This window comes from Aspergillus nomiae (genome assembly GCF_001204775.2).
Source record: "Aspergillus nomiae NRRL 13137 chromosome Unknown contig00151, whole genome shotgun sequence".
Classification (NCBI taxonomy): Eukaryota; Fungi; Ascomycota; class Eurotiomycetes; order Eurotiales; family Aspergillaceae; genus Aspergillus; species Aspergillus nomiae.
In genome coordinates, this window is record NW_015378206.1 from 1 (window position 1) to 23,215 (window position 23,215).

The 23,215-nt window shown below is 48.5% G+C and overlaps 7 protein-coding genes across 7 annotated transcripts; 3 read left to right on the plus strand and 4 right to left on the minus strand.

Moving 5' to 3' along the window:
* Positions 1–500: 500 nt before the first annotated feature.
* ANOM_006634 (flavin monoamine oxidase family protein) lies at positions 501–2,047 on the minus strand (the record flags this gene model as incomplete). The annotated part of the gene is made up of 3 exons (XM_015551890.1): positions 501–1,240; positions 1,312–1,633; positions 1,703–2,047. The coding sequence occupies 3 exons, from the start codon at positions 2,045–2,047 to the stop codon at positions 501–503; spliced, it is 1,407 nt and encodes a 468-aa protein (XP_015406481.1).
* Positions 2,048–3,189: 1,142 nt separating this feature from the next.
* Positions 3,190–5,221, plus strand: ANOM_006635 (flavin-containing monooxygenase; the record flags this gene model as incomplete). Its single annotated transcript, XM_015551891.1, has 7 exons — positions 3,190–3,367; positions 3,418–3,819; positions 3,878–4,206; positions 4,271–4,611; positions 4,677–4,824; positions 4,883–4,987; positions 5,045–5,221. The coding sequence occupies 7 exons, from the start codon at positions 3,190–3,192 to the stop codon at positions 5,219–5,221; spliced, it is 1,680 nt and encodes a 559-aa protein (XP_015406482.1).
* Positions 5,222–8,035: 2,814 nt separating this feature from the next.
* On the minus strand, positions 8,036–9,426 carry ANOM_006636 (uncharacterized protein; the record flags this gene model as incomplete). The annotated part of the gene is made up of 2 exons (XM_015551892.1): positions 9,366–9,426; positions 8,036–9,309 (listed from the first exon to the last, which is right to left on the minus strand). Exons 1-2 carry the CDS (start codon positions 9,403–9,405, stop codon positions 8,036–8,038), a joined length of 1,314 nt encoding a protein of 437 aa, XP_015406479.1. The 5' UTR covers positions 9,406–9,426.
* A 5,651-nt stretch (positions 9,427–15,077) lies between these two features.
* chsG (chitin synthase class III) lies at positions 15,078–20,009 on the plus strand. Its single transcript, XM_015551893.1, has 8 exons — positions 15,078–15,474; positions 15,575–16,049; positions 16,113–16,474; positions 16,524–18,203; positions 18,272–18,340; positions 19,046–19,136; positions 19,201–19,490; positions 19,610–20,009. The coding sequence occupies exons 1-8, from the start codon at positions 15,379–15,381 to the stop codon at positions 19,760–19,762; spliced, it is 3,216 nt and encodes a 1,071-aa protein (XP_015406480.1). The 5' UTR covers positions 15,078–15,378; the 3' UTR covers positions 19,763–20,009.
* Positions 20,010–20,017: 8 nt separating this feature from the next.
* On the minus strand, positions 20,018–21,067 carry ANOM_006638 (cytochrome c oxidase subunit VIIa). The gene is made up of 4 exons (XM_015551894.1): positions 20,907–21,067; positions 20,774–20,816; positions 20,583–20,618; positions 20,018–20,513 (listed from the first exon to the last, which is right to left on the minus strand). Exons 1-4 carry the CDS (start codon positions 20,931–20,933, stop codon positions 20,434–20,436), a joined length of 186 nt encoding a protein of 61 aa, XP_015406483.1. The 5' UTR covers positions 20,934–21,067; the 3' UTR covers positions 20,018–20,433.
* Positions 21,068–21,429: 362 nt separating this feature from the next.
* On the plus strand, positions 21,430–22,541 carry ANOM_006639 (TBP-associated factor 8 family protein; the record flags this gene model as incomplete). Its single annotated transcript, XM_015551895.1, has 2 exons — positions 21,430–21,700; positions 21,766–22,541. The coding sequence occupies 2 exons, from the start codon at positions 21,430–21,432 to the stop codon at positions 22,539–22,541; spliced, it is 1,047 nt and encodes a 348-aa protein (XP_015406484.1).
* Positions 22,542–22,743: 202 nt separating this feature from the next.
* On the minus strand, positions 22,744–23,123 carry ANOM_006640 (uncharacterized protein; the record flags this gene model as incomplete). The annotated part of the gene is made up of 2 exons (XM_015551896.1): positions 22,744–22,852; positions 22,906–23,123. 2 exons carry the CDS (start codon positions 23,121–23,123, stop codon positions 22,744–22,746), a joined length of 327 nt encoding a protein of 108 aa, XP_015406496.1.
* Positions 23,124–23,215: the final 92 nt, after the last annotated feature.

Consider the following 23,215-nt stretch of genomic DNA (forward strand, 5'->3'; position numbering starts at 1 on the left):
ATAATATAGTAGATAATTGAATCGCTTCAAAATATATAACACGTAGAATTCTGGTATAGTGGCCGAGCGGCTTCTAAGGCCAAGCGGCTTACCAGTTACGTTAATCAATTTTGCCAAAAATCCTCACCATACATCACCACTAGCAACTACTAGAAGAGCTTCCCTTTCTCCATGGTATTGTGCTAGCCGCTTAACCATCTCAAGCATCTAAGACCAATTTTGGGCTCCAGGGTGGCACAGCATTAGCTAAAGCATGTATATATCAGTGATAGTTGCCCTTTCGGTTCAGCAGCCGAAATAGATCCAAGCCCAACCCATAGCCACATTTTGAGGCGGGCGGGGGTTTCAATATTTGAATTAAGGCAAAGCTTTGATGAGGATCATATACGGGAATATTTGCAGACAGGCCTGTTATATTTATGACAGTACGTTTACTGCCGCCACTCCTGTAAATCACGGACCACGCAAGATATGTCACTACTCCATATGCGACATGCTACCTAAGGGGCGATAGCGAGTGCCTCAATTACCTCCGCAGCACCGCGAACCCCCGATCGAACCGCACCTTCCATGTACCCTTTCCACACGAATGACGTCTCGGTTCCCACAAAATGGATGTTAACAAACGGATCTCGGATTGACTGACCGGCAGAGCTTGACATGACTCCGGGCATCATCACCGGCATTGGATTCCCACGGACCCAGGGATCCTTGGCCCATTCCTTCTCGACAATCTTAATGGGTTCCGGAACACAATCCACGATGGTTTGAAATGCCGCATGGAACTGATGCCATACCCGGGCCTGCCGCTCCTTGTCGGGCAGCAGCGACCAATATCGACCAGGATTTCCGACATGAAAGCAGGTAATGCAGAATTTTCCAAGCTCCGGCACACTTGTATCCCGGGAAAATGAAATAGTGCCTTCCTCTGAACTGAACTCTCCTGATAAGCCTGCATTGCGCCACCACGGCTCAGAGAAGATCAGAACCGTCTTAGAGTAATAGCCCATTTTTGAATTTCTCAGAATCTGCTTCGATGACGGGAGATCCGGCTCGAATTTTATCTGAGAGTAAAGGTTGCTCGGCACTGAAACAATCACTTTCTCAGATCGATAGCACCCCTGATCAGTTTCAGTCACGCAGTGATTGTCAGACTGATAAATCTTCTTCACAGCGGCCGATAACTTCACCCTGCCGTTTTTCAGTCTCGCGGCGAGATTGGTAGCAAAATTTTGATTCCCTAATTCATTTTTGCAAATGAAAAAAATTAGCAGAAAATTAGATGCAGAGTCAGGGTAAGTGATATGATACCATTCGCGTTGCGCAGATATTGTGCCCCATGCTCGTGATCCGAAATGATGTTATCGAATCCCATGCCGCTCTTGACATAATCTATGAAGCAGAGGGCACTGAGTTCATCACTTTCAACGCCAAGCAAAGAACGAGTAGCCAAAGTGAGCAGCTTATCAGCAAGTGCAGTTCCAAATTTCGTGGTGATAAAGTCGCGGGCGGTCATGGAATCTAGTTCTTTTGCATCAGGGCCAAGATGAGGTCGCTGAAGGTCGGAGCGTTCCACGTAACTGCTCACTTGAGCCATAAAGTCTTTGAACTCAACCTTTTGATTATCAGAGAACTATGATTGGAATGTCAGTGGTCTTTATCCCCACCAATGTCCCGAGATTTGAATCCAAAGTGCACTTACAGGAATGGGGAGCCCATACTCCATTGGGCTGATCCTGCCATCCCGGTCTTGGTAGAGAGAAAGACCATCTGATACCTGTGGGATAAGTTTGAAACCAAACTCCTTTGACAAGGTGTACATGTCCGACTGGTTACTGTCATTCAGCCATGCAGCACCCATTTCGACTAGCCCAGGGTCGTTCAATGATGATGCTGGAACAGAAAGAGTCCTTCCACCGACACGATCCATGGCCTCAAGCACAATATAGCTTATGCCAGCCTTGTCGAGCTCCATTGCTGCGCGCAGGCCACTCAGCCCTGCCCCAACAATAACAACCTGGAAGTTCTGTTCCGGTAAAGAGGCCATCCTGCTCGTAGGTTTAAAGTCTTCCCTCGAACGACTAGTCTGGCTTCTCGTTGATCAAATTAATCTTTTTTCTCCAAGAGTTGCCTGCTTCTGCTCTATTTATATTTTGATGCCTACTATGACAACCACGGAAATTCACATGCTTAATTATTCCACTAGTTAACCAAGTTTTTTATCGCCTCGGTCAAGGTCATGATTGAAGGATGTTCCGCAAACTGATACAAACTTATCATTAGCTCGGCGATTGTGAATTGCCAATCATAGTTTAATTCCAGAAGATCTCGTATGGGCAATCAGGGAGCCGAGTACCCCGTCCATATTTAAAGCTACCCCAGGTGTCCCACTCGATGTTAATTGGAGACCTGGGCATTCCGATTTGCCGCCTCGTATGGATGTAGTGGTACCGTGGCAGGGCTACGCAGCACGTTTTCCATATCGGATGAGTAGTTTTATTAAAATATAACCCAATAGCAATTACGAAGCCGACGGAATTCGAGTGACCTTGGCGCTTTCATTTCAAAATTGCGGAGCCCATGAACTAGTAGTGATTTTCCAGACACCTCCACTACATACGAGGCAAAAATAGGCTCAGAATCGATCCACTCTCGCCGCTATCTCTCCACTACGCCCATACGAGATGGCAAGTCGGAATGCCCAGATCTCGGCCACTGCCATTCCTTCCTTTGTGCTCCACGTCAATGTACGGCACCTAGAATCGACATACCATGATGGACGCGTCTAGAATTATAGTAGGGATTTCGTCCGGACTAGTTGCCTAGAAGCAACTAACAAGCTGGCTGATGGCAGATCCTAGGGGATACTCTAAAGTCGCCACCGCGTTCGCACTGGTACCACCTTCTGGGCAGAATTCTCAATTTCCCGGTGAGATATTTTGTTCTCTATTGATTGCTCCCGATAGGGCCTGGTTATCGACGACCTTACGAGAGTATCATGATGCCCGTACGAAGTGATCGGCTAGATAGATACGAGACCACACTGCAGAGAGAATTATTACCTCACCATGTTCCCCCAAACCGAGGCCCATTTTCAACAATTCAACGGTTTCCAACGAAGTCCTCGGCTCTCGATTGTCACGACCTAGGTATATATTTCAGACAAGCAAACTTCCTTCGTGTAGCATCATGGCTTCCAAAGATTTCGCTGAAGTTTCTACGGTCAGTCAGGTCGCCTGTATAGGCACCGGGCTGTCTGCGATCGCTCTTGGGGCGACACTGCAAAGATGGTACGGCGTCGATAACATTCGCTTCTTTGAGCGACATCCCTCTAGTGGGGGAACATGGTTTATCAATTCTTACCCAGGTAAATACGACTACCCGAGCTTCCATATTCGGTTCTAACTCACAATATAGGCTGTGCTTGTGATATTCCTAGCGCCCTCTACAGTCTATCTTTTGCCCCGAATCCAAGTTGGACCAAACTCATGCCTTCTGGTCAGGAGATTAAAGAGTATATTGATGCAGTGATAGAGGAGTACAAACTCAACGACAAGATTTCATTCTCCACTGAAGTAACAAGGAGCATCTGGAGGGACGACGTGAAGCGCTGGCAGCTATTCGTTCATGATCGCATAACTGGCCGTGAATTCACGCACGAGTGTCAAATTTTGTTTGCAGCCAGCGGACAGCTCGTCGAACCTCGTACGTTCGATATTCAAGGAGCTGGCAGCTTTTCGGGGGATATCTTTCATTCTGCCAGATGGAACCATGATGTGGAATTGGAAGGAAAAAATGTTGTCGTTATTGGGAATGGGTGTAAGCCCTCCGCATTGAAGCATCAGTCTTTCCCTTTCAGAGCTGATCATGGCTATAGGTACTGCTGCCCAGATTGTTCCTGCTCTGGTGGGCAGGGTTAAATCCTTGACGCAGGTCATTAGATCAAAGCATTGGATTGTACCGGCCGCCAACTTTACCTACTCTCCATTCCTAAAGTGGGTGTTCCGACACGTACCATTTTCAATGAAATTGCATCGGTTTCACATCTTCCTTATAGCTGAGAGTGACTTCTCTATGTTTCGAATGACGAAGTTTGCTGCTCAGAAAAGAGAAACCCGGAAACATGCTGCTGAAAAGTACATACGCCAAACAGCGCCCAGTAAATACCATGATCTCCTGATTCCAGATTTTGACTATGGTTGCAAGGTATTGAAACCACTGATTTCTCTTTCGATCTGAAGATTATTATAATGGTCTGATATGAATATAGCGACGCGTCTTTGATACTGGCTATCTCAACTCCTTGCAGAACGAGAAAGTTCTTCTTACTGATGCAAAAATACATGAAATTGTTCCAGAGGGACTTATGACGGACAAGGGCTTACTTCCTGCTGATGTGATTGTTCTTGCGACAGGATTCCAGACTAACAAGTTCGTTCCCTATATGGACGTCATCGGGCGGGATAGCAAGAGCTTGACAGAACATTGGCTTCAATACGATGGGCCTGCGGCCTACAATTCTACAGCCGTGCATGGATTCCCAAATTTCTTTATGCTACTCGGGCCTAATTCAGCAACCGGTCATACTTCTTCCTTAATGGCGGCGGAAAAGTAAGTTGGGCTACAGAAATTTGGTTTCCCGGGACAGGTGCTAATATAGCCACAATAATAAACAGCTCGGTCAACTACTCTCTTCGAGTCCTGAAGTCTGTGTTCAATGGAGAAGCGTCAACCGTTGAAGTCAAGGCCAAGTCTGAAGAAGACTATGTGTATCAGGTGCAGGACGCTCTAAGGAAACGCGTCTGGAATGCTGGTTGCAATGCGGTGAGGAAGTCCACGTATACTTTAAATGACTTAACCTATACTTATGTCTTGAGCATAGTGGTACATGAACGATAAGAAGTGGAACTCAATGACCTATCCTTGGAGCCAGGCATACTACTGGTGGCGCAGTGTGTTCCCAAACTGGTCTGATTGGAAGATACAGGTCAGTGGAGTAAAAACCGTAGATTCTTAGTCCTTTGATTACTAACGCTGCTTACAGGAGGTCAAGAGAGTATCTCGCTTTTCGATTCGTACAATTTTTGCTATCTTGTTTGTCGGTTTCCTTGGTAGTTTGGGAAGCATGTGCTTATTAAATAGTCCCTGGAGGAGAATCCTCGATTGGCCGCTTTTCAAGTATTATAGAGACTCTCTCGCCGCTCTTGGGGATCGTCTGTGATCCTGCTACTAGAAAAACAACTAGCTCTGGACGTGTTTCATGGTATATGGGTTTGCTCGGCTGAAAGGGGCCATTCAGTAGTCGAGGAATATCTTCCCCAGCAAAGAGAGGAATTGTGCGGTCGGTACGATGTATATCCTTTTCTATAATTGATAAGTTTAGTAAGAGAGACAGTACAACAGTGTGTAAAGAAGATATACCAATATAGTTCCTCTACTCTTTCCACTACTTATATTACTTCTCAGTAGAATATTCCTTGACTATCGTTTCCTACCAGGCACCCTTTAACCGAATATACTTATCCCGTTTGGAATTTATAAGAGTTTAATGTTTATCACGGGAGCTATTCTATAGATATACGCCGAGAAGGAAAAGCTAAGCTAGCTTTCTAACGCTATCGTTCGGATCGAGACCCCTATAGAATACTCTCTTTTTTACCTCCTTAACAGTGACCTGCAATCTGCCTATAGTTGGGTTAAAGAATCCTTCCCATTCTTTTAGAGTTAATGTCTTGCGTCGTTCGTGGATAGACATGGTTCCCGTTTCGAGTTCGAGAATTTCGAAATCACCCACGGAGCTGTTTTCCATCTCGAGTCTGGTTGGAATTTTGCCGCTGAATAGAAAAATTTAAACCTTTACCCTTGGATTTCAGCTGTCCATTTCATGTAGATAATGATTGAGTATGCTACCCAGGGGGAGCTTTAGTTGTGACAAGAAAAGCCGTTTGTTATCAAAACCCGGGCCCATCAAAACTCGAGTGAACGAAAACCAAGTTAGACAAACTTATTCAGTTACATTAGAAAGTTAAAGATAGACGCACTCACAACGAAATTTGAACAGGGTGCCTCGCCATGGACGGTTGAAGTATTGTTCTATATTGCTGAATTCTTGACCTCATTTACTGTTATAACAGAGCGTATCATCAAGCCGGGGATGGAAGGAACAGTACCAAATTCTCCCGAGGAATTTGAGACTCAGTCCCGTGAGAGCAAAACTTACATTGATATGATGCAGCATATCATACCACCCGAAACGCTGACGAGCGAGGAAGAGATACAACTTAGAAGGTCGCTGTCGCTCAAGAGAAGCGGAAGAAGAACCTGCCTCGACCCCAGAGTGCCTACACGGGCAATTTCAAATCGAAATGGACGGCCAACTGTCTTTGATTATCAAAATCGTGACCTCTATCCTTCGGGCTCTGGTTTGTTGAAGTATGTTCTACAACCTAAAATTGGACTGCTCTTCGATTTTCCTTCTCCCCCGTCTCACTCCTTTTTCCGGTTCTGTATTTTCTTCTGGATACTCTCTCTGAGACAACTGGTGCTTTTACCGCCAAATAGCCTTCGTTATCGCCAACGCCATCACCGATTTAATTATGGGTCCTCTTCAGATTTCTCTTTTATCCGTCATGCTGTACTTCATGGCAGGGTTGCATATGGATGCCGGTCGTTTCTTTGCCTTCTGGATCATTCTTATCGCCTTTACTCTCCGCAACATGCAACTATTCCGTGCCGTGGGATCCCTTTCCAGCAAGTTCGGTATTGCGTCCATGAAGTCCGCTATCCACTATCTTTTTAACTATAGTAGATATTTAGTACCGTGCAAATCAACGCACATTTAGTTCCGCTGGATTTTCTATCTAAGCCCTGGTGCGTTTGCCTTCGAGGCCCTGATGGCAAAAAAAATTTTGAATTTCTTGCTCCGCCTTTCGCTTCTCCTCCGATTTTGTAAGAGGCCTGCTGTCCCCGGCTTTCGTCCTCTTTTTCCGTATCAGACCTTTTTTCACCACCATTGTATCGCGTTTCTTCTACGCTTTAACGATATCTTTTGTAGCTTATAACTTTTGTATATTTTATAATCGTTTAACTAGTAGATTATTGATAGGACTTTTCATTGTTTTGCTTAAATGGGATACGGTTTTTTTTTAGGTTCCAGTAATAAGACGCGCTTTGTAAAGACCTTTTTGACCACACGGCTTAGTATCGGTGGATAGTCTTTGTATATACTGTTTAGATTCTAGGTATTCTGCTTGATCTCACTCCAAAATAAAGTAAAAATAATTAGAGGTGTTTTAGAGTGCAACGGAGATTAGAGGATATAGTTGCAGGGTCTACAGGATTTACGATCTGTTTCTTAGGCTAGGTACGGTAGACTAAATCGAGCTAACGGACAATAGGTGCATATATAAAGAGAGAAAGACACCCCCTGTGGCTTTTACAACGCCCCTTCCGCAGATCTTAATAAAGTTCATCTGAAACAGGACCATCTTTGCGTCTATGCTTCTTGGGTCGTTCTGATCTCCGCAGTCTGGGCGAAGATCGGAGATGATGTGGGGATTGTTTCAGGGTGAGAATGGGGGTGAGATCTAACCTGGGGTGGGATGTTTATTTGCTTATGTGCTCCTGGAATGAAGATCGATGTTTGCGGTTTTGTCTCATCTGGTCAGATGTTTGTTTTGGACCAGACACGAACCACGTCGGGAACATGATTGGTTCCAAGTTGTTGTTTCCTGGTTCTGGTACCGGGACGGGCAGAAGCCTCCTGAACCAAGGGTGGTGTGGAATTGCTAGGAAAAGAGTAGACAGCCAAGGGATAATTGATTTCTGATTCACGGCCAATCCCGTAGTAATTCCTAAATGATCGGAAGACCTATAATCGATCCAAATACCATAGCGGATCATAGATACAAGAAAGGTGCAAGATAACATAGCTTCTATAACATGGTCAATTGACCCAAACGTGCTCATACGCCAATAGTCGCCAACCAGGACCCAGATTACATCGAAAAACAAGAGACAAAAGCATGCGCGGAACTCATTTCACCTCGTTGGCGTCGGAAAATGGACTCTCCGTCCGCTCGAGTGGGATTCGGCTACTTCGATTAGATCTTGTGCCCTCATCGGCCTCGAGTCGAGACAAGCGCGCCGATGCGCGTTGGTTTGTCTGGGGGGCTGATTGATCGCGGAAAGGGCTCTGCTCGACGGCGGGTGAATCCTCAATTACCGTCGGGCTCTTAGGCGCTGGTGATCCGCCCTTTCCACGTTGGATGTTCTTCGCAGCGGCTTCTTCCTCGTCCGACGAGTTGGCGTCAAATCCCGAGGTCGGGCCAGATGGTGGCTTCGTACTCGATGCAGCCGAGGTCGATGGCTCTGACTGCTCTGCAATCGTTTGCACGGCGGGCGATGTAGCGTTAGGCGTAGGCGTGTTACTACTGTTCGGATCCTTATTCTTCTTTTTGATGCTGCCCTTCACCATAACCGGTTTAGCGGTGACCGTGCGTGCCACGATAGAGCTATTGCTGTTCGACTCGCTGATACCGGCGCGGGCGAGCTGTGCTTGCGTGATGGCGGGAACCGCAGGCGCATCGGGAGGAGCCAGCATGTTTCCGGATCCCGGTGGGTTACCACCGTTGTGAATGCTGACCACGGCGGCTCGGGTACGCATAGCCTGCTGGGCCGGCATGGGGCTCACAATCGCATTATCCCGATATATCGTGGTGGCAACGCTGCTACGCAAACTGGGGGCGATGCTGCGATGCTGGCGGGAGGCCTCGGACCAGGCCGAGTCACGTAGGTCACCCGGCATGAAGAAATGCTGATCGGGGCCAGCTCCTGGAAGCGGAGGCACAGGCGGCACCAGGGGGGTTTCTGGGGGCGAGCGGTTGGTGACACCGGGGATATAGGCGATCTGAATGACGTTAGATGCGCGAGTGAGCACGGTAGACGCAATCGAATTGGTCGACTTCCGTGCTTGGCGAGCATCGGCGAATGTGCTGGATTTTTCTGCATCGCTAGTTCCTTGTTGTTCGGCTAATTCCTGACGCTTCTTGCGGACGACGAACCACCATACCAGAAACGTGACGATGGCCAAGGCAGCGAGACCACCAACTACACCACCGGCGATGGCCCCCGCGTTACTTCCCCCCGACGAGCTACCCTGCGAGCTTGAACCGCTAGACGTCTTAACACATTTCGTGGTGGCGCACTGGTCACACGACTGACTGATCATGGTACATATTTCGCCAGAAGGGCATGACGGGCACGTCGGGGCAGTTGAATCGCAGGTGACACAGGATCGACCGGACAGGACTAGACGTCGATCAAAGTCAGTACATCAAGCGATGCAGTGAGCCAGAAGGACCTACCGTGAGAGGTTAAAGACGGGTTGGTTGAGTAGAGGGACATGATGACAGTTTGAATATAAAAGAGGAATAAGAAGTAAAAAGAAAATGCGGATATTGGGAATCGTCGTTAAAATGAAAAGGCTGGCAACACAGGTAAAAAGAATGGCTGGCCGGTCAACGGCGTAATGAACGTGTACTGATGATTCAAAAAGAGTGAAAGGCTCGAACGGACGTCAAGTCGTGAGCGTTACGATAGGATCATACGTCGGAAAACGTCTTTTATGAAAAAGAATGGACGGAGGGATTGGGCATAGTCCTCCACAAACAACAGGGTTGACGCTGGTTGTCAATGGTGAATTTTGCCGCGGACGACCGGTAAAGGTCGAAAGGTCTGGCGAGATACGGCGCAGGGACAAGTCAATTTCTGCACATTGATAGGTGGGTGTCGAAGGTTGACGTCGGGGGACACGCGTTGCGGCTGCCAGGGGAAAAAAGGATATCAGATCGAGACCCCGAGGAGAGGGTCAAGGTGTATCCAGAATTGAGAGAAGAGAAGGGGGGAAGAGGAATAGAACGAGGGATAAGAACGGTGTGGCGAGGAAAGCGAAATAATAAAGATGATTAGAATAAAGAGGTTCAAACGAGGGAAAGAAGAAACTAAGAGGGAGGAGGGCGGACCTAATCAGACAAGAGAGGAGAGAGACTCTGAGACGGGTGGACGGTGGAATCAGGTGGAGAGCAACTGACTTTGGTTAAATTAATTCGGACGCTTACGTTCACTCACTTCCGTGGCTTATCTCCACCACCCGGCTGAGCAAGTGGAGTAAATGCACGGGACCAAGACGATGTAACCGACAGAAAGAAAACTCCTCAATAAAGAAGAACATGAATCGAAGTCTGAGAATTCCATATTTATCCCTGTTCCCCTGGAGGGGTCCGATACTGAGGACGACTGTCGGTGTATAGATCCGGTGCCACGGGGTCGAGTCAGTCTACATATGCACGATAGATACCTATACATAAGATTCCAATGGCGGGTGCATTATTACTATGACTATTGGGAGACTATCTCCCAACTCCGCTGAATGTGGGATCTTCAGCAGGAGAATTAATTAGTTAATCAATGATCTGATCACTCAAGTACTAGTACTAATATGCGAGTCAACCCCGTAGATGCCAGACATGTACCCCTGACATGAACCATGGACGGGCAGTTCCAAGGTTGCCTTTCCCAAGGGACGGAAAGCGTGAGGGGGGCCACCTTGCACTCTTCGGGGAATTAAACCAACCACCTCGCAGTGTCATACACCACCCCAAACCTCTTCATTCACAGCGTGAGTGCTGGCCGTGGCTCCAAGACAGATGACGGGCGTGTCTGGAACTCACCTGCCGGTCTGGACCCAATCCACGTTCCTTCGCCGGGAGATTAAATTGTGGCCTCTCCACCAATGAACGTCCTCTATCCAAGCCCACCTGTTGGCCTGAGGCACAGTCACTTCGCAGCCAGCAAGTCACTGGAAGGACCTAGTAACAACATCGCAGGGCTGCATTGCACTGCCCATGCACAGAGTTCCACCGTCCCCTGCGGCTGCTGACTCTGCCAGGTCATTAGACTGATTACCCTCTGTCATTGGTTGACTGTCAGATTGCGCTTTTTACCTCTTCAGGCACCATCAAAAAACTCCTTTCTGGGTCTGTTCGTCCTGTCAACTTTATGTCATTTGCGGAATGTGCACAGTGCGAGGTTCCGCAAGAGGCTGGATCATTCGTCGCACAGGGCCGGGATGCCCTGAAGATATCAGTTGCTTGAACTCTTCGTCCGACAAATATCTGCCGTGTTATTTTGCAATCGGTGGAATAGGTGCCACAGCTGAATTTGTTTCAAGTTTCAAGGTAGTCATCATCAGTTCCTGTGCACGACCCAGGACGGGGGTTAAATAATGACTCTAATAAGCCAAGCTCACTCCACCTCCATCTGTCAAGCCATGCCCTATGGTTGATTGTTAGTCGGGAAATGATACTTCGTATCGCACCACCTCCTTATTAGCTATTTGGAAAACATCCATGCCACAGGGGGATGGCTCATCAACATCCATTGACTTTGTGGCTTTGGCTGGAACTGCTCTGTGTATTATGTATAGTTCGAATTACAATGTACTCCATGTAAAGCTTATTGTATGACATCCATGGCACATGTGAAAGAGAAAGAAAAGGGCAAATACTAGAAAGAGTTGGCCATAAGCCTCTTGGCATTGCAATTGTAGCGTGTGAGGTTTGTCCCATAATTGGACCTACTGATATTAACGCCAGATTGAGAATGCAACTAAACACCTGCAGAATGATAAATCCTACATCACACACTCCTGCGTCTTTTTCTTTCGGGACAGTTCAACGTTCAGCATTCCTTCGATCTCCACTATATATGTGTCAATTAATGCGACTGCTGACATGGGTGGGTTGTGCATATTTTGGGCCAAGGCTTGGCCAAGTACGAGGATGGTAGCATTTGGAAATTCCTCTACGAGCTAAACAGTGCAAATGAGGCTGATAGACATTATGGAATAGGGTAACAGTCACTAAGGCAATGTCTCCTGTCTCCTCTGTTTGATCTAGTTTGGTTTTGATTTTGAGATAAATTATTGTCGCAGTATATGCTATCGTTGCTATACGGGCCGCTCCGGCTCCTCGTGTCAACGAGTTTTTTATCTTTGATTACTGAAGAGCGTGGGCTATGGCTATCTGGCTGTAGCATGATATTGTACGTTAGAAGAAAAGGATGGATGGATGGAAATAAACTTATATATGTGGAATAATCTGTACGCGATTGTCATTGTTGAGATAGCGGAGGTGTCTTCGATATATATATACCAACGGTAGGGCGGAGCCCACCAACGCAATTGAATTACTAGTGAATTAGCAACTAAAGCGACAGAAACTATCCTACACAGCTAGTCCTAGATAAATATTAGATACCCTAGCAAACATCTTCCAACTTTTCCTATATGAGTATGCTCGTGGAGTCTCGATGTTATGGGCCGCAGTACTCCAAAGTCAATCGTGAACAGTAGCATTCTTCGGGTGGCGGAGACAAGCACAGCAAGTATCGACAATGATCGACTCTGATATCATCGATTATCCATGCGCAGTATGATAAATATAAGGCTATGTGCATCATAATCTCAAGACGATCTTCTGCACTGGAAAGATACTGAGTCAAAAAACTGGGACAGTGACGTGCCGAGAGCAGAGGCTGAGCTTCTGATAACCGATATGATCACGACACCTCAGCCACACTTCATGTAATACAAACTTAGTTCTAATTTTTTTTCACCTTGTCAATTTTTTGGGCTACCCTCCCCCATTGCCCCCCTCTTTCAGATGTGAAGTGACAGATACTATTCCCTGTCACTAGTTTCACAATAGTGGCACAGCTCAGTGGACTGTCACTAAAATTTCCAAGAATAGTACACCAGAGTCTAGAGAGGGGGATTGAAGACAGCTGAACCTAGGTTAGCGCAACTCCCAAAGTATGGCAGTGATCGTCATCGTCTCCAGCCCAACTGGGAAACCCTGAAAGAGGACCCAGCCATGTCAACGTTTGTAATAAGTGAGAAGGTTGGGTGAGGTGTGGAAACGGGGGTGTTCCTGAAAATTACCCATCCGTAGCATTGACAACAAGTGTGAAACCGCGGCTGAACAGGCTCTCAAGGCTAAGGCTATGGAACAAGTCGCCTATTGGACTCGTTGTCTCTTTCCGACGAGCTTGGCTGATTTTAAGGATTTGAGGCTAGCGTCCTTGGTGGCGTCGAGTTGACCAATGATTGATTAACACGGCCTCCTGGGTGGGCATCCACGGTCCCCGTAAGGCTATATTTGGCCGTGTCACTACTCTCCTTTGGGTCTCGTCGAACAAGTCCCGCCCCCTGAAAAGTGGTGATCCAATATCCCAAGTGTTTGTCGGACGGCAGTTGGGGTACCGTACCGAACGGTATGGTAATTACCACATAGGGCCCTGTTCAGGCGGTGTGAGAATCGACTAAAGTCATGAATCGGGTCAGCAGTTCCACTGTCAATAGAGTGGTTGGTCGGGTTTCGCAAATGTTTTTGATTCACTGAAGATCTTCTTGAATCTGTTCAGAGAGGAGGACCGTTGTGGTGCTCAATGTGGATCAAGCCCAACACGAACAACTCCGAGCGTGTTGTGATTTCGCGGTTTATGGCGATGTCATGATAGAGTATAGAGCGTTTGGCCTGCAATGCGGCTATCTCCTTCCCCTGGCAGTCAAGTCATGCTGGCGAGGGATGCGGAATGCTGGGCCAGCAGGGAATGCCGGCAATGATGCTTCTGCCAATGGACGCTCCTGATCGCATCACACTGTTCCACCGACATGCGGTGGCGAGCTGCTTGCTAGTATATGGACTCTAATGTTGTCGACCACAGCTGATTGAATGCCAATGATCAGAATCGGCGGCACTCTGTCCTGAAGGGTACTCTGCATATATTCAGATTAACGAGAGCCGTTGCACAGGGCGTAGACCCTTAACAATGATTGGTTTTATCTATAGGCATTATATTACGACTTATATAATATATTCATCGTGTGGAGTGATTCAATGCTTGGCTGTATCAGTTGATAGGGCGTAAGATCTCAAATTGAGTCTTTCTCGGATGTGTTACAGATGCGCTATATGTATATTACTTGTGTAGTTGCAACAGGACAATAGAGTACATGTTTTCAGTATGTTTGGAAGAACTCAAACTCCAGTCCACTGCTTCTGATTCACAAAGGCTGAGCACTGGATTTGAAGTGTATTGTTTTCTTTGATGTATTCACCTGCTAACATGGGGCGCATGAGGAAAATGGATCACGGGGTGGGTACAGTGAATTACACTGGTAATCATATTACCGGGATACAATACACGGATGGTTGACCCTCTCTCGATGGAGTCTTTCTGGAATGGGTTCTCCCCTGATATCCAATCCATGTAGACCCCAAGAAAAAGGAGATCGCGTATGGAGAGGCATGTACGATGGAGAATTACCTAATGTCCGGTGAACTCGTTCTCGAGCTTGGTTAGTGGTGATTAGAATTTTTGTCAACGATTCTACCGGTAAGGTTAAAATTATCGATCAAATTGATCTATACTAAATCTCAGGATGGTTTTGTATTTTGAATATTTTCTTTTCTTTTTTCTTGCTGCTTAAGATCACAGTCTACTGGACTAAGTGTGGACGGGCTAAGCCCGAACCAGAGATTTGGTCAAGAATCCGAGTCCCCACCCGATACCACCCCAAACCTCGCCTTACCCCCGATAATACAATGGCTGAGGCTAAAATACCAAATAATAATAAAAAATAATCATAACTCGCCAGTCCACTCTAACGGTGTGAAAGGAAAAAGGCTGTCCTTCTCGTATCCAATTTTTTTTCTGATTCGCAGTTGGTTGTGCTGTACGTACGTTCCTTTGACTTGCCTCTCGTTAGTAATTTTCATCCTTTTCCCTTTCTGCGATCACCTGCCCCCTCAAAATAAAAATATCCCAAACTCCTTTTCGGGAAAAACTTCTTACCTTCTTTCCTCAGTTTATACACGCTTTTTTCCCTTCTTCTTGTCGCTTCGTGGTCCGCGATTGAGTCTTGCACAGTGATACTACTGTCTTCACTCAATCCCGCACCTGTTTGAATAGTACGCGGGCTTATTTGATAGCCCTGGCGGCGTCTTCCACGTTCCTGCTGTGCCCGCGCCCCTCAGCCAGCTGTCCCTGAAATTCTTCGACATTTCAGGTGCTGTCTACACTTCACTTCCTACGACGTCGTCTTTCGATCCGTGCAACCTCTCGCGGTTCGGTTCATGTTTGTTGCCACGTTGACCGAGTAGTATACAATTGTTCTGTTTGACGTTCCTCCGGTCCGGGGATCTTATTACCTCCTTGTTTTTCTGATACCCCTTTCCGTTTTTCCTTGCGCTCGGTGTCCGCCCCCTCTTTACTTTTTCGCGAGTGCAGTTCGCGCGTTAGTATCGGTTTGTAACCATGGCCTACCAACCGCCTGGTAATAATAATGGTGCTCAGTCACCAAACTACAACGACAGCGGTCATCGACTGGAAGACCTGCCCCAAGGCGCCACTGTAAGTCTACGACCGCGATGCTGGATTCGATTCTACTTCCGCCGCAGCTTGTAGCGACACGGATGGTTCTGGATGAGCTGACATTGCGGTTCGTTCTTAGTATGAAGAAGAAGCGTCCAGAGGACTGCTTTCCAACCAACAGGGCGGTCCTTTCGGTGGTCCTTTCGACGACCCTCATCAGCGTGGCACCTCGCCCGTTCGACCCACGTCGGGATACAGCTTGACGGAAACATATGCTCCGGACGCGGGCTTTCATGACCCTTACAGCACGACGGGTTCGGTTTACTCTGGCCAATCGGCAGAAAACCCCGCGGCTGCCTTTGGCGTCCCCGGTCGTGTAGCTTCTCCCTACGCTCGGAGTGAAACCTCCTCCACGGAAGCATGGCGCCAGCGCCAGGCTCCAGGAGGTGCCGGCGGCGGTGGTCTCAGACGTTACGCGACCAGAAAGGTCAAGCTGGTGCAGGGTTCCGTCCTCAGTGTCGACTACCCCGTTCCCAGTGCCATCCAGAACGCTATCCAAGCCAAGTATCGGAATGACCTGGAGGGTGGCAGCGAGGAGTTTACCCACATGCGATGTGAGTTGAAGTGCAGTCCATAAAGTGTCGTATGGGAGCTAATCTGTCCTCTCGCACCATTAGACACCGCTGCGACATGTGATCCCAATGACTTTACTTTGCACAATGGTTACAATCTGCGTCCCGCCATGTATAACAGACATACCGAGTTGTTGATTGCGGTTACCTACTATAACGAAGATAAGACTCTCACCTCTCGTACCTTGCATGGTGTGATGCAGAATATTCGCGACATTGTGAACCTCAAGAAGTCTGAGTTCTGGAACAAGGGTGGACCGGCCTGGCAGAAGATTGTGGTCGCCTTGGTCTTTGACGGTATCGATCCTTGTGATAAGGACACTTTGGATGTCCTCGCCACCATCGGTATCTATCAGGACGGTGTCATGAAGCGTGACGTCGACGGCAAGGAGACCGTAGCTCATATTGTAAGCTTCATTCGGTCACGACAGACGAGCGTTAGCTAACGGAAAATAGTTCGAATACACGACCCAATTGTCTGTGACACCGAACCAGCAACTTATCCGGCCCACTGATGATGGCCCGACCACCTTGCCCCCCGTGCAGATGATGTTCTGTTTGAAGCAGAAGAACAGCAAGAAGATTAACTCGCACAGATGGCTGTTCAACGCCTTTGGTCGTATTTTGAATCCGGAAGTTTGTATCCTTCTGGATGCCGGTACCAAGCCCGGCCAGAAGTCCCTCTTGGCGCTCTGGGAGGGCTTCTATAACGACAAGGATCTGGGAGGTGCTTGTGGTGAAATTCACGCAATGTTGGGTAAAGGCTGGAAAAACTTGATTAACCCCCTGGTCGCGGCACAGAACTTCGAGTACAAGATCAGTAATATTCTCGACAAACCCCTGGAGAGTTCATTCGGTTATGTCAGTGTGTTGCCTGGTGCTTTCTCTGCCTATCGTTTCCGTGCTATCATGGGTCGGCCTCTCGAGCAATATTTCCATGGTGATCACACACTTTCGAAGCAACTGGGTAAGAAGGGTATTGAGGGTATGAACATCTTCAAGAAGAACATGTTCTTGGCCGAAGATCGTATTCTCTGTTTCGAATTGGTCGCCAAGGCTGGCTCCAAATGGCACTTGTCGTATGTCAAGGCCTCCAAGGGTGAAACTGATGTCCCAGAAGGTGTTGCTGAATTCATTTCTCAACGTCGTCGTTGGTTGAACGGTTCTTTCGCCGCCGGTCTCTATTCGCTCATGCATTTCGGTCGGATGTACAAGAGTGGACACAACATCATCCGTATGTTCTTCTTGCACATTCAGATGTTGTACAACGTTTTCAACACTATCCTTACATGGTTCTCTCTGGCATCATACTGGTTGACCACTACCGTCATCATGGACTTGGTCGGAACGCCCAGTGAAAGCAACGGTAACAAGGGTTTCCCCTTCGGTAAAGATGCGACCCCAATTATCAACACGATTGTGAAATATATCTACCTCGGCTTCTTGCTCTTGCAGTTCATTCTCGCTCTCGGTAACCGTCCCAAGGGATCTCGCTTCTCGTACTTGACGTCCTTTGTTGTATTCGGTATCATTCAGATCTACGTTGTCGTCGACGCTCTGTACTTGGTCGTTCGTGCGTTCAGTGACAGTGATGCGATCGATTTCGTTACCGATAAGGGTGTCGGCGAGTTCCTTAAGTCATTCTTCTCGTCTTCCGGTGCCGGTATCATCATCATCGCCTTGGCTGCTACTTTCGGTCTCTACTTTGTCGCTTCCTTCATGTACCTGGACCCTTGGCACATGTTCACCTCGTTCCCCGCCTATATGTTCGTTCAGTCATCCTACATCAACGTCCTTAACGTGTACGCGTTCAGCAACTGGCACGATGTCTCGTGGGGTACCAAGGGTGCTGATAAAGCCGATGCACTCCCGTCTGCAACGACCACGAAGGAGGAGGGTGGCAAGGAAGCTGTCATTGAGGAAATCGATAAGCCCCAGGCTGATATTGACAGTCAATTTGAAGCCACGGTCAAGCGCGCTCTTACCCCCTACGTGCCCCCTGTGGAGAAGGATGAGAAGTCCTTGGATGATTCCTACAAGAGTTTCCGTACCCGTCTCGTGACGTTGTGGATCTTCAGTAATGCCTTTTTGGCGGTGTGCATTACCAGTGACGGTATGGACAAGTTTGGATTCACGGTACGTATAGTAATTGCCTTTTGCTTCCTTGGCCGAAACCATGGACTAACGTCTTTCCTTTTCTACAGAACACCGCTACCGACCGTACATCGCGTTTCTTCCAGGCTCTTCTGTGGTCGAACGCTGCTGTTGCACTTGTCCGTTTCATTGGTGCCTGTTGGTTCCTGGGTAAGACGGGTCTCTTGTGCTGCTTTGCTCGTCGGTAAAGAAGAGGCACGATTTGTAATGAAAAACTGGGTGTCTTGTTCCCTATGTGGATTACAGGGCCTGGAGGAGTTATTCTTTGGCACATTTTTGTCGCAATTTTGTATTCTACATACGATCCGTTCTTTGTGTTTCGATTACTCGAACTGTTCTCGTTTCGCTGTCATGGTTTGGTTTAAGCGGTCCAAATGGCCGCCGACACTTATGTTTTCTATAAAGTCTTAGCGGTTAGAATCAAATAGGGTGCATTGATGGCGCAACTTAACAAAAATAATAAATCGTGGACCTGAGGCTCTTAGGCTCCCAAAGTTCTCTAGAATCGGTTAGTTCCGTTATCCGAGGGCTTGGCGCATGGCGTCAGTTCATCAAATCGCTTCTCCGCCTTCGTGACTTTTGCGCCTCATGTGGATCGTTGCTCATTGTTGACTCTGGTCCTTTGTCGTCTCCGAGGGCCCTATTTACACCAGTTCTCCTCTCGCTGACGAACTCTCTGTCTCTATAACCTCTCCAAACGTCCCCGATCCACAAGCCTGTGGCGTTGATCCAACATGTTGAAGATATGGTCGATGGTCCGTTATGACTGCCATAAAAGCACCCCTGATCTGGACCCCCAATAACTAACCCAAAACCCGCACTAGAAACAACAACAGCAGCAAGCTGAAAATGCCGAAGGCGCCGCCGGCAAGAAGAAAAAGAAGGTCACCGCCGCCCAGCTGCGCGTCCAGCGGGGTACGTAAAAACCCCAACCCCGCCACCAGTGACACAGACTAACAAGAGGCAACCATGAAAACAGATCTGCAAGAACTCACCCTCGGAAGCACGATGAAAATGTCCTTCCCCAACCCTGACGACATCCTGAACTTCACCCTCACGATCGAACCCGACGAGGGCATGTATAAAGGCGGCGCGTTCCATTTCAGTTTCAACGTCAACCAGAACTTCCCGCATGACCCGCCCAAGGTCAAGTGTACGCAGAAGATCTATCATCCCAATATCGATCTCGAGGGAAATGTTTGTCTAAATATTCTGAGGGAGGATTGGAAGCCTGTGTTGAATTTGAATGCGGTTATTGTTGGCATGCAGGTTTGTTTCGCCCCCCCCAATTTTTTCTTTTTCTGGTCCTGTTTGTGAGGGTGGAGGTGGAGGTGGTGGTTTGGGGGAGCTGGGCATCTGGGGTTTGTGTGTTAACGTTGTCTCGTTAGTTCCTCTTCCTCGAGCCGAACGCTTCCGACCCCCTGAATAAGGAAGCGGCCGATGATCTCCGCCAGAACCGGGAGACGTTCAAGCGGAACGTCCGGACGTCGATGACGGGAGGTACCGTCCGGAGCGTGCAGTACGAGCGCGTGATGAAATGAGAGCCGCATCGCGCTTGCGTGGGATAGATCGATAGATCGATGGCGGCTAAGCATCAGTAGCCCTACAGGACTAGGGTTTGGAGTATCAACTCGGATATCACAATGGTTGATATGTTCGGGTCGGCATTCGGACATATGCATATGGGATTGGAGGTGCTTGCGCTTTTGCTTGAGACCTTTGCATTACATTATATTATGGATTAATTAGCGACTGGATAGATTCTTACGAAAGAAATGACTTGATTGGTTTTCCTTTCTGTAGTATCCCACAGCATACATAGGCAGTGTTAATTGACCTACTGGTCTGGTAATGGGTTGGTTAGATACTAATATGGATACACCCAGTACTCATGCCAAGCACAAGTACCAAAATCTACAAACTTACCAGGGGACACAAAACCAGTATATATACAACCCTATTCAAACAACTAGCCCATAGTAACTGCAAGCCTCAAATGAAATACTTCACATTCAATTCAACCTCACAAACTCACTCCCATAACATGTCCCCCAACCCAACCAATTAACCAACAACACCAGTCCCATTCCTTCTAGAGCATCTATAACGAATCACCGGCGAGAGAAACGGACCGAGAGGAAACAAGCATCATCGGGCTATTCTTGACAAATCCAGTCGAGCGAGGCTCATGCAATGGTCATGGTTCGAAGATTTACTCCTGGGCAGCGGCGCGCTCCTGCTCCAGACGGACGTAGTAGTTGTCACGGGCGCGGACGCGGGGAAGGTGGTAGCCTGTTTTTTTTCCCATGTTAGTTTGGGGGTCCTTTTCGAAGCACTCGGTGAATTGTGGTTGATACGTACCGTACCACCAGAGGTAGCCGAAGGTAGTACCGAAACCTGGAAATGTATATATTAGTATCTGCTTTCTCGATATAATTGTTTCGAAGTGGGATTGCGCGGTAATTGGATCCGCATTCGAGGCTCCGGTAGACCGGGTGGACGTTCTGAATCATATTGCATTGCATGGCCCGACACGGGGGATCATGGCTTACCGAAAGCGGTGCTCAGGTCAAGGACGAGGTTCCGGCGGAGCATCTGTGATTTTTCGTTAGTTTCTTGGTCGCCTTACAGGTGGAAGGTCTGGGGTAGGCCGAGGAGAAAGGTTGAAGGGTGGGAGGAACGTACGCCGGTGATGGGGGCGACGGCGGCCATTGTGAGGGATTGATGGTCTGACGCGATTTAGAATGCGCAGGTCTAGCGATTCAGCAGATATTGGAGTCTGCTGGGGTGCGTGTGGTGGTGGGAGCTGGAGGAGGGGAGAGGGAAGGATGGTGGTGATGTGATGTTGAAAGTCGAGGTTGAAGCTTTCCGTTCCGGGCGTAAGCGACCGCTTTGAGTGGCCTGACTGGTTGGCTGCCGTCCGGTTGTTTCCTTACGTCGTTTTTCTTTTTATTTGGTTTTTTTTCTCTTTATATAGTGGGGGTAATTTGGGGGATTGGGGTATGGAGATTCATGTGAGAGATTTTAATTTACGATATGAACATCTAATTTTACAATTCTTTTATTATTTATAGCTGAATTGAATGGAATCTCATGAGGGACTGGCTGTATCTGCCTCAGGCATGAGTGCTACCACGTGACCGCCCAGCAGACTTGCTGTTTGTCTCCGTCACTTCGGCCCTTCTCCACGACATCAACATAATCCGCCATGCTCGCCGCTGAGCCCAAGGTCAAACGTTCCTCCTCGTCGCTGCCGGAGCAGCTGAATGCCCCTGATGTCAAGCGCATAAAGCGCCCGTATCACCACCACCATCGCTTACAAACACCCGTGAAACCTGCGCTTCCGGAGCCCGCCATCCCCGATGACGCCTACGTCGACCACTTAATGAACCGCTCCATCGGGCAGACCCTACGAGAAACAGGATTTGATCTGGCCGATCCAGCGGCGCTGGAGAGTTTCCGCATTGCGACCGAAGAGTGTATGCTTTTAAGGTGTAACTGAAGGTGTTGTGAGGAAAGATATTGACTAGGCCTGTGCTCTTAGATCTGCTGAAATTCGCGTCATATGTGCGTCAGTCGATGCTCTCGTCTCGTCGCTCCCAACCCGTCCCCCATGATTTCGAGCATGCGTTGAAGAAACACCGTGTGCGCGTGGACGATCTCCTGCCTCATGTGAAAAATCTACCGAATGTCGAACCTGTTCCCTCGCTCCTGCCGAGCCCTCCGCCGGAAGAAGATGACTGCTTTAAAACTTTACCGTCCCTGGGTCCGCAACTAAGTGGCGAAGATGACCGTGCGAGAAGCGCATACATCCCGAAGCATTTCCCCGAATTCCCTAGTAAACACACCTACCGACATACCCCCGTATTCACGGAGCGCGAACAAGACCCGCGGAAGATCCGGGAGCGGGCAACGGAGGATGGTCGACATGGGGAGGAGGCCTTGCGCAAGCTTGCACGCGCAGCGTTCAAGGATAACCACCTTGGTTCGTCGGGTCGGGATAAGAAGCCGTGGGGTCGGAGGACAGAGACGATGGATAGTATGTTTGAGAAGACGATTAAAGGTATCGCGAAGAAGTTGCAGAAGAACACAACGACTCCAGGTGCTGCCGCCCCTATGGAGATTGACTCTGGCGCGGTCGACCCGGATGTGAAGGCTCGGAACAAGGTGTCGTTGAGCATAGAACTGCCGCCCATCATCAACTGCGAGAGAGACTTTTGGCGTCGGACGACGACTGGGAATCGGAGACCCGAGGAGAGGCCGCCGGGCAATAAAGAAGCTCCGGACATCTCACGAGTGGATAGCTGGGTGAGCACATGAGCGATGGGACCAGGACAATAAATCGGAATGGCGTCGGGCGTTTGACTTTTGTTTTATAGCCGTATTCGAGAAGATACCCATGCAGCAGAATTTAATATAAACATCGAGCAGATTATAAGCAGCGATCAGCCTGTCAGCGAGAACCAGTAGAACGAACGCCAATCAACACCGTAGCTATGCATGTAAGATAGACGGTCCTCCTTCATTTGCTGTCCACGTTCGAGCTGCTTTCTGCAGCCTTGCGCTTGGCCTCTTCCTCCAATCTGATCGGCTCCCACGATGTCGTCTCCACCGTCAACCCATTGGCACACCTAAGACCACCGTCAGCGACAGCATAACCGAAAACAAGGCGAGCCAGGCGTACCGTCTGAACAACCGCACGACCGGCTTGCAGACCACCACTCCGGGCGCAGGGATCCCATCCTGCGGCGGATTACACGAGTACTGCACCATCTCCATGAGTTTGCATTTTTCCAACTCGACGGGACCGCCCTTGCGACGTCGCTCTTGGAAGTTTTTGCGCACGATGCTGACATGGTCAGGGAGAGCTTCGGCGGAGAAGATCGGGACGAGAGGGGCCATTGTTGAATTTCTTCGTATTTATATGGCGACCCAGTAGATTAATTGAGTGGATTGGATTGAGGAGGGGGAATTGTGGTTTGTGGCTTTGGGGC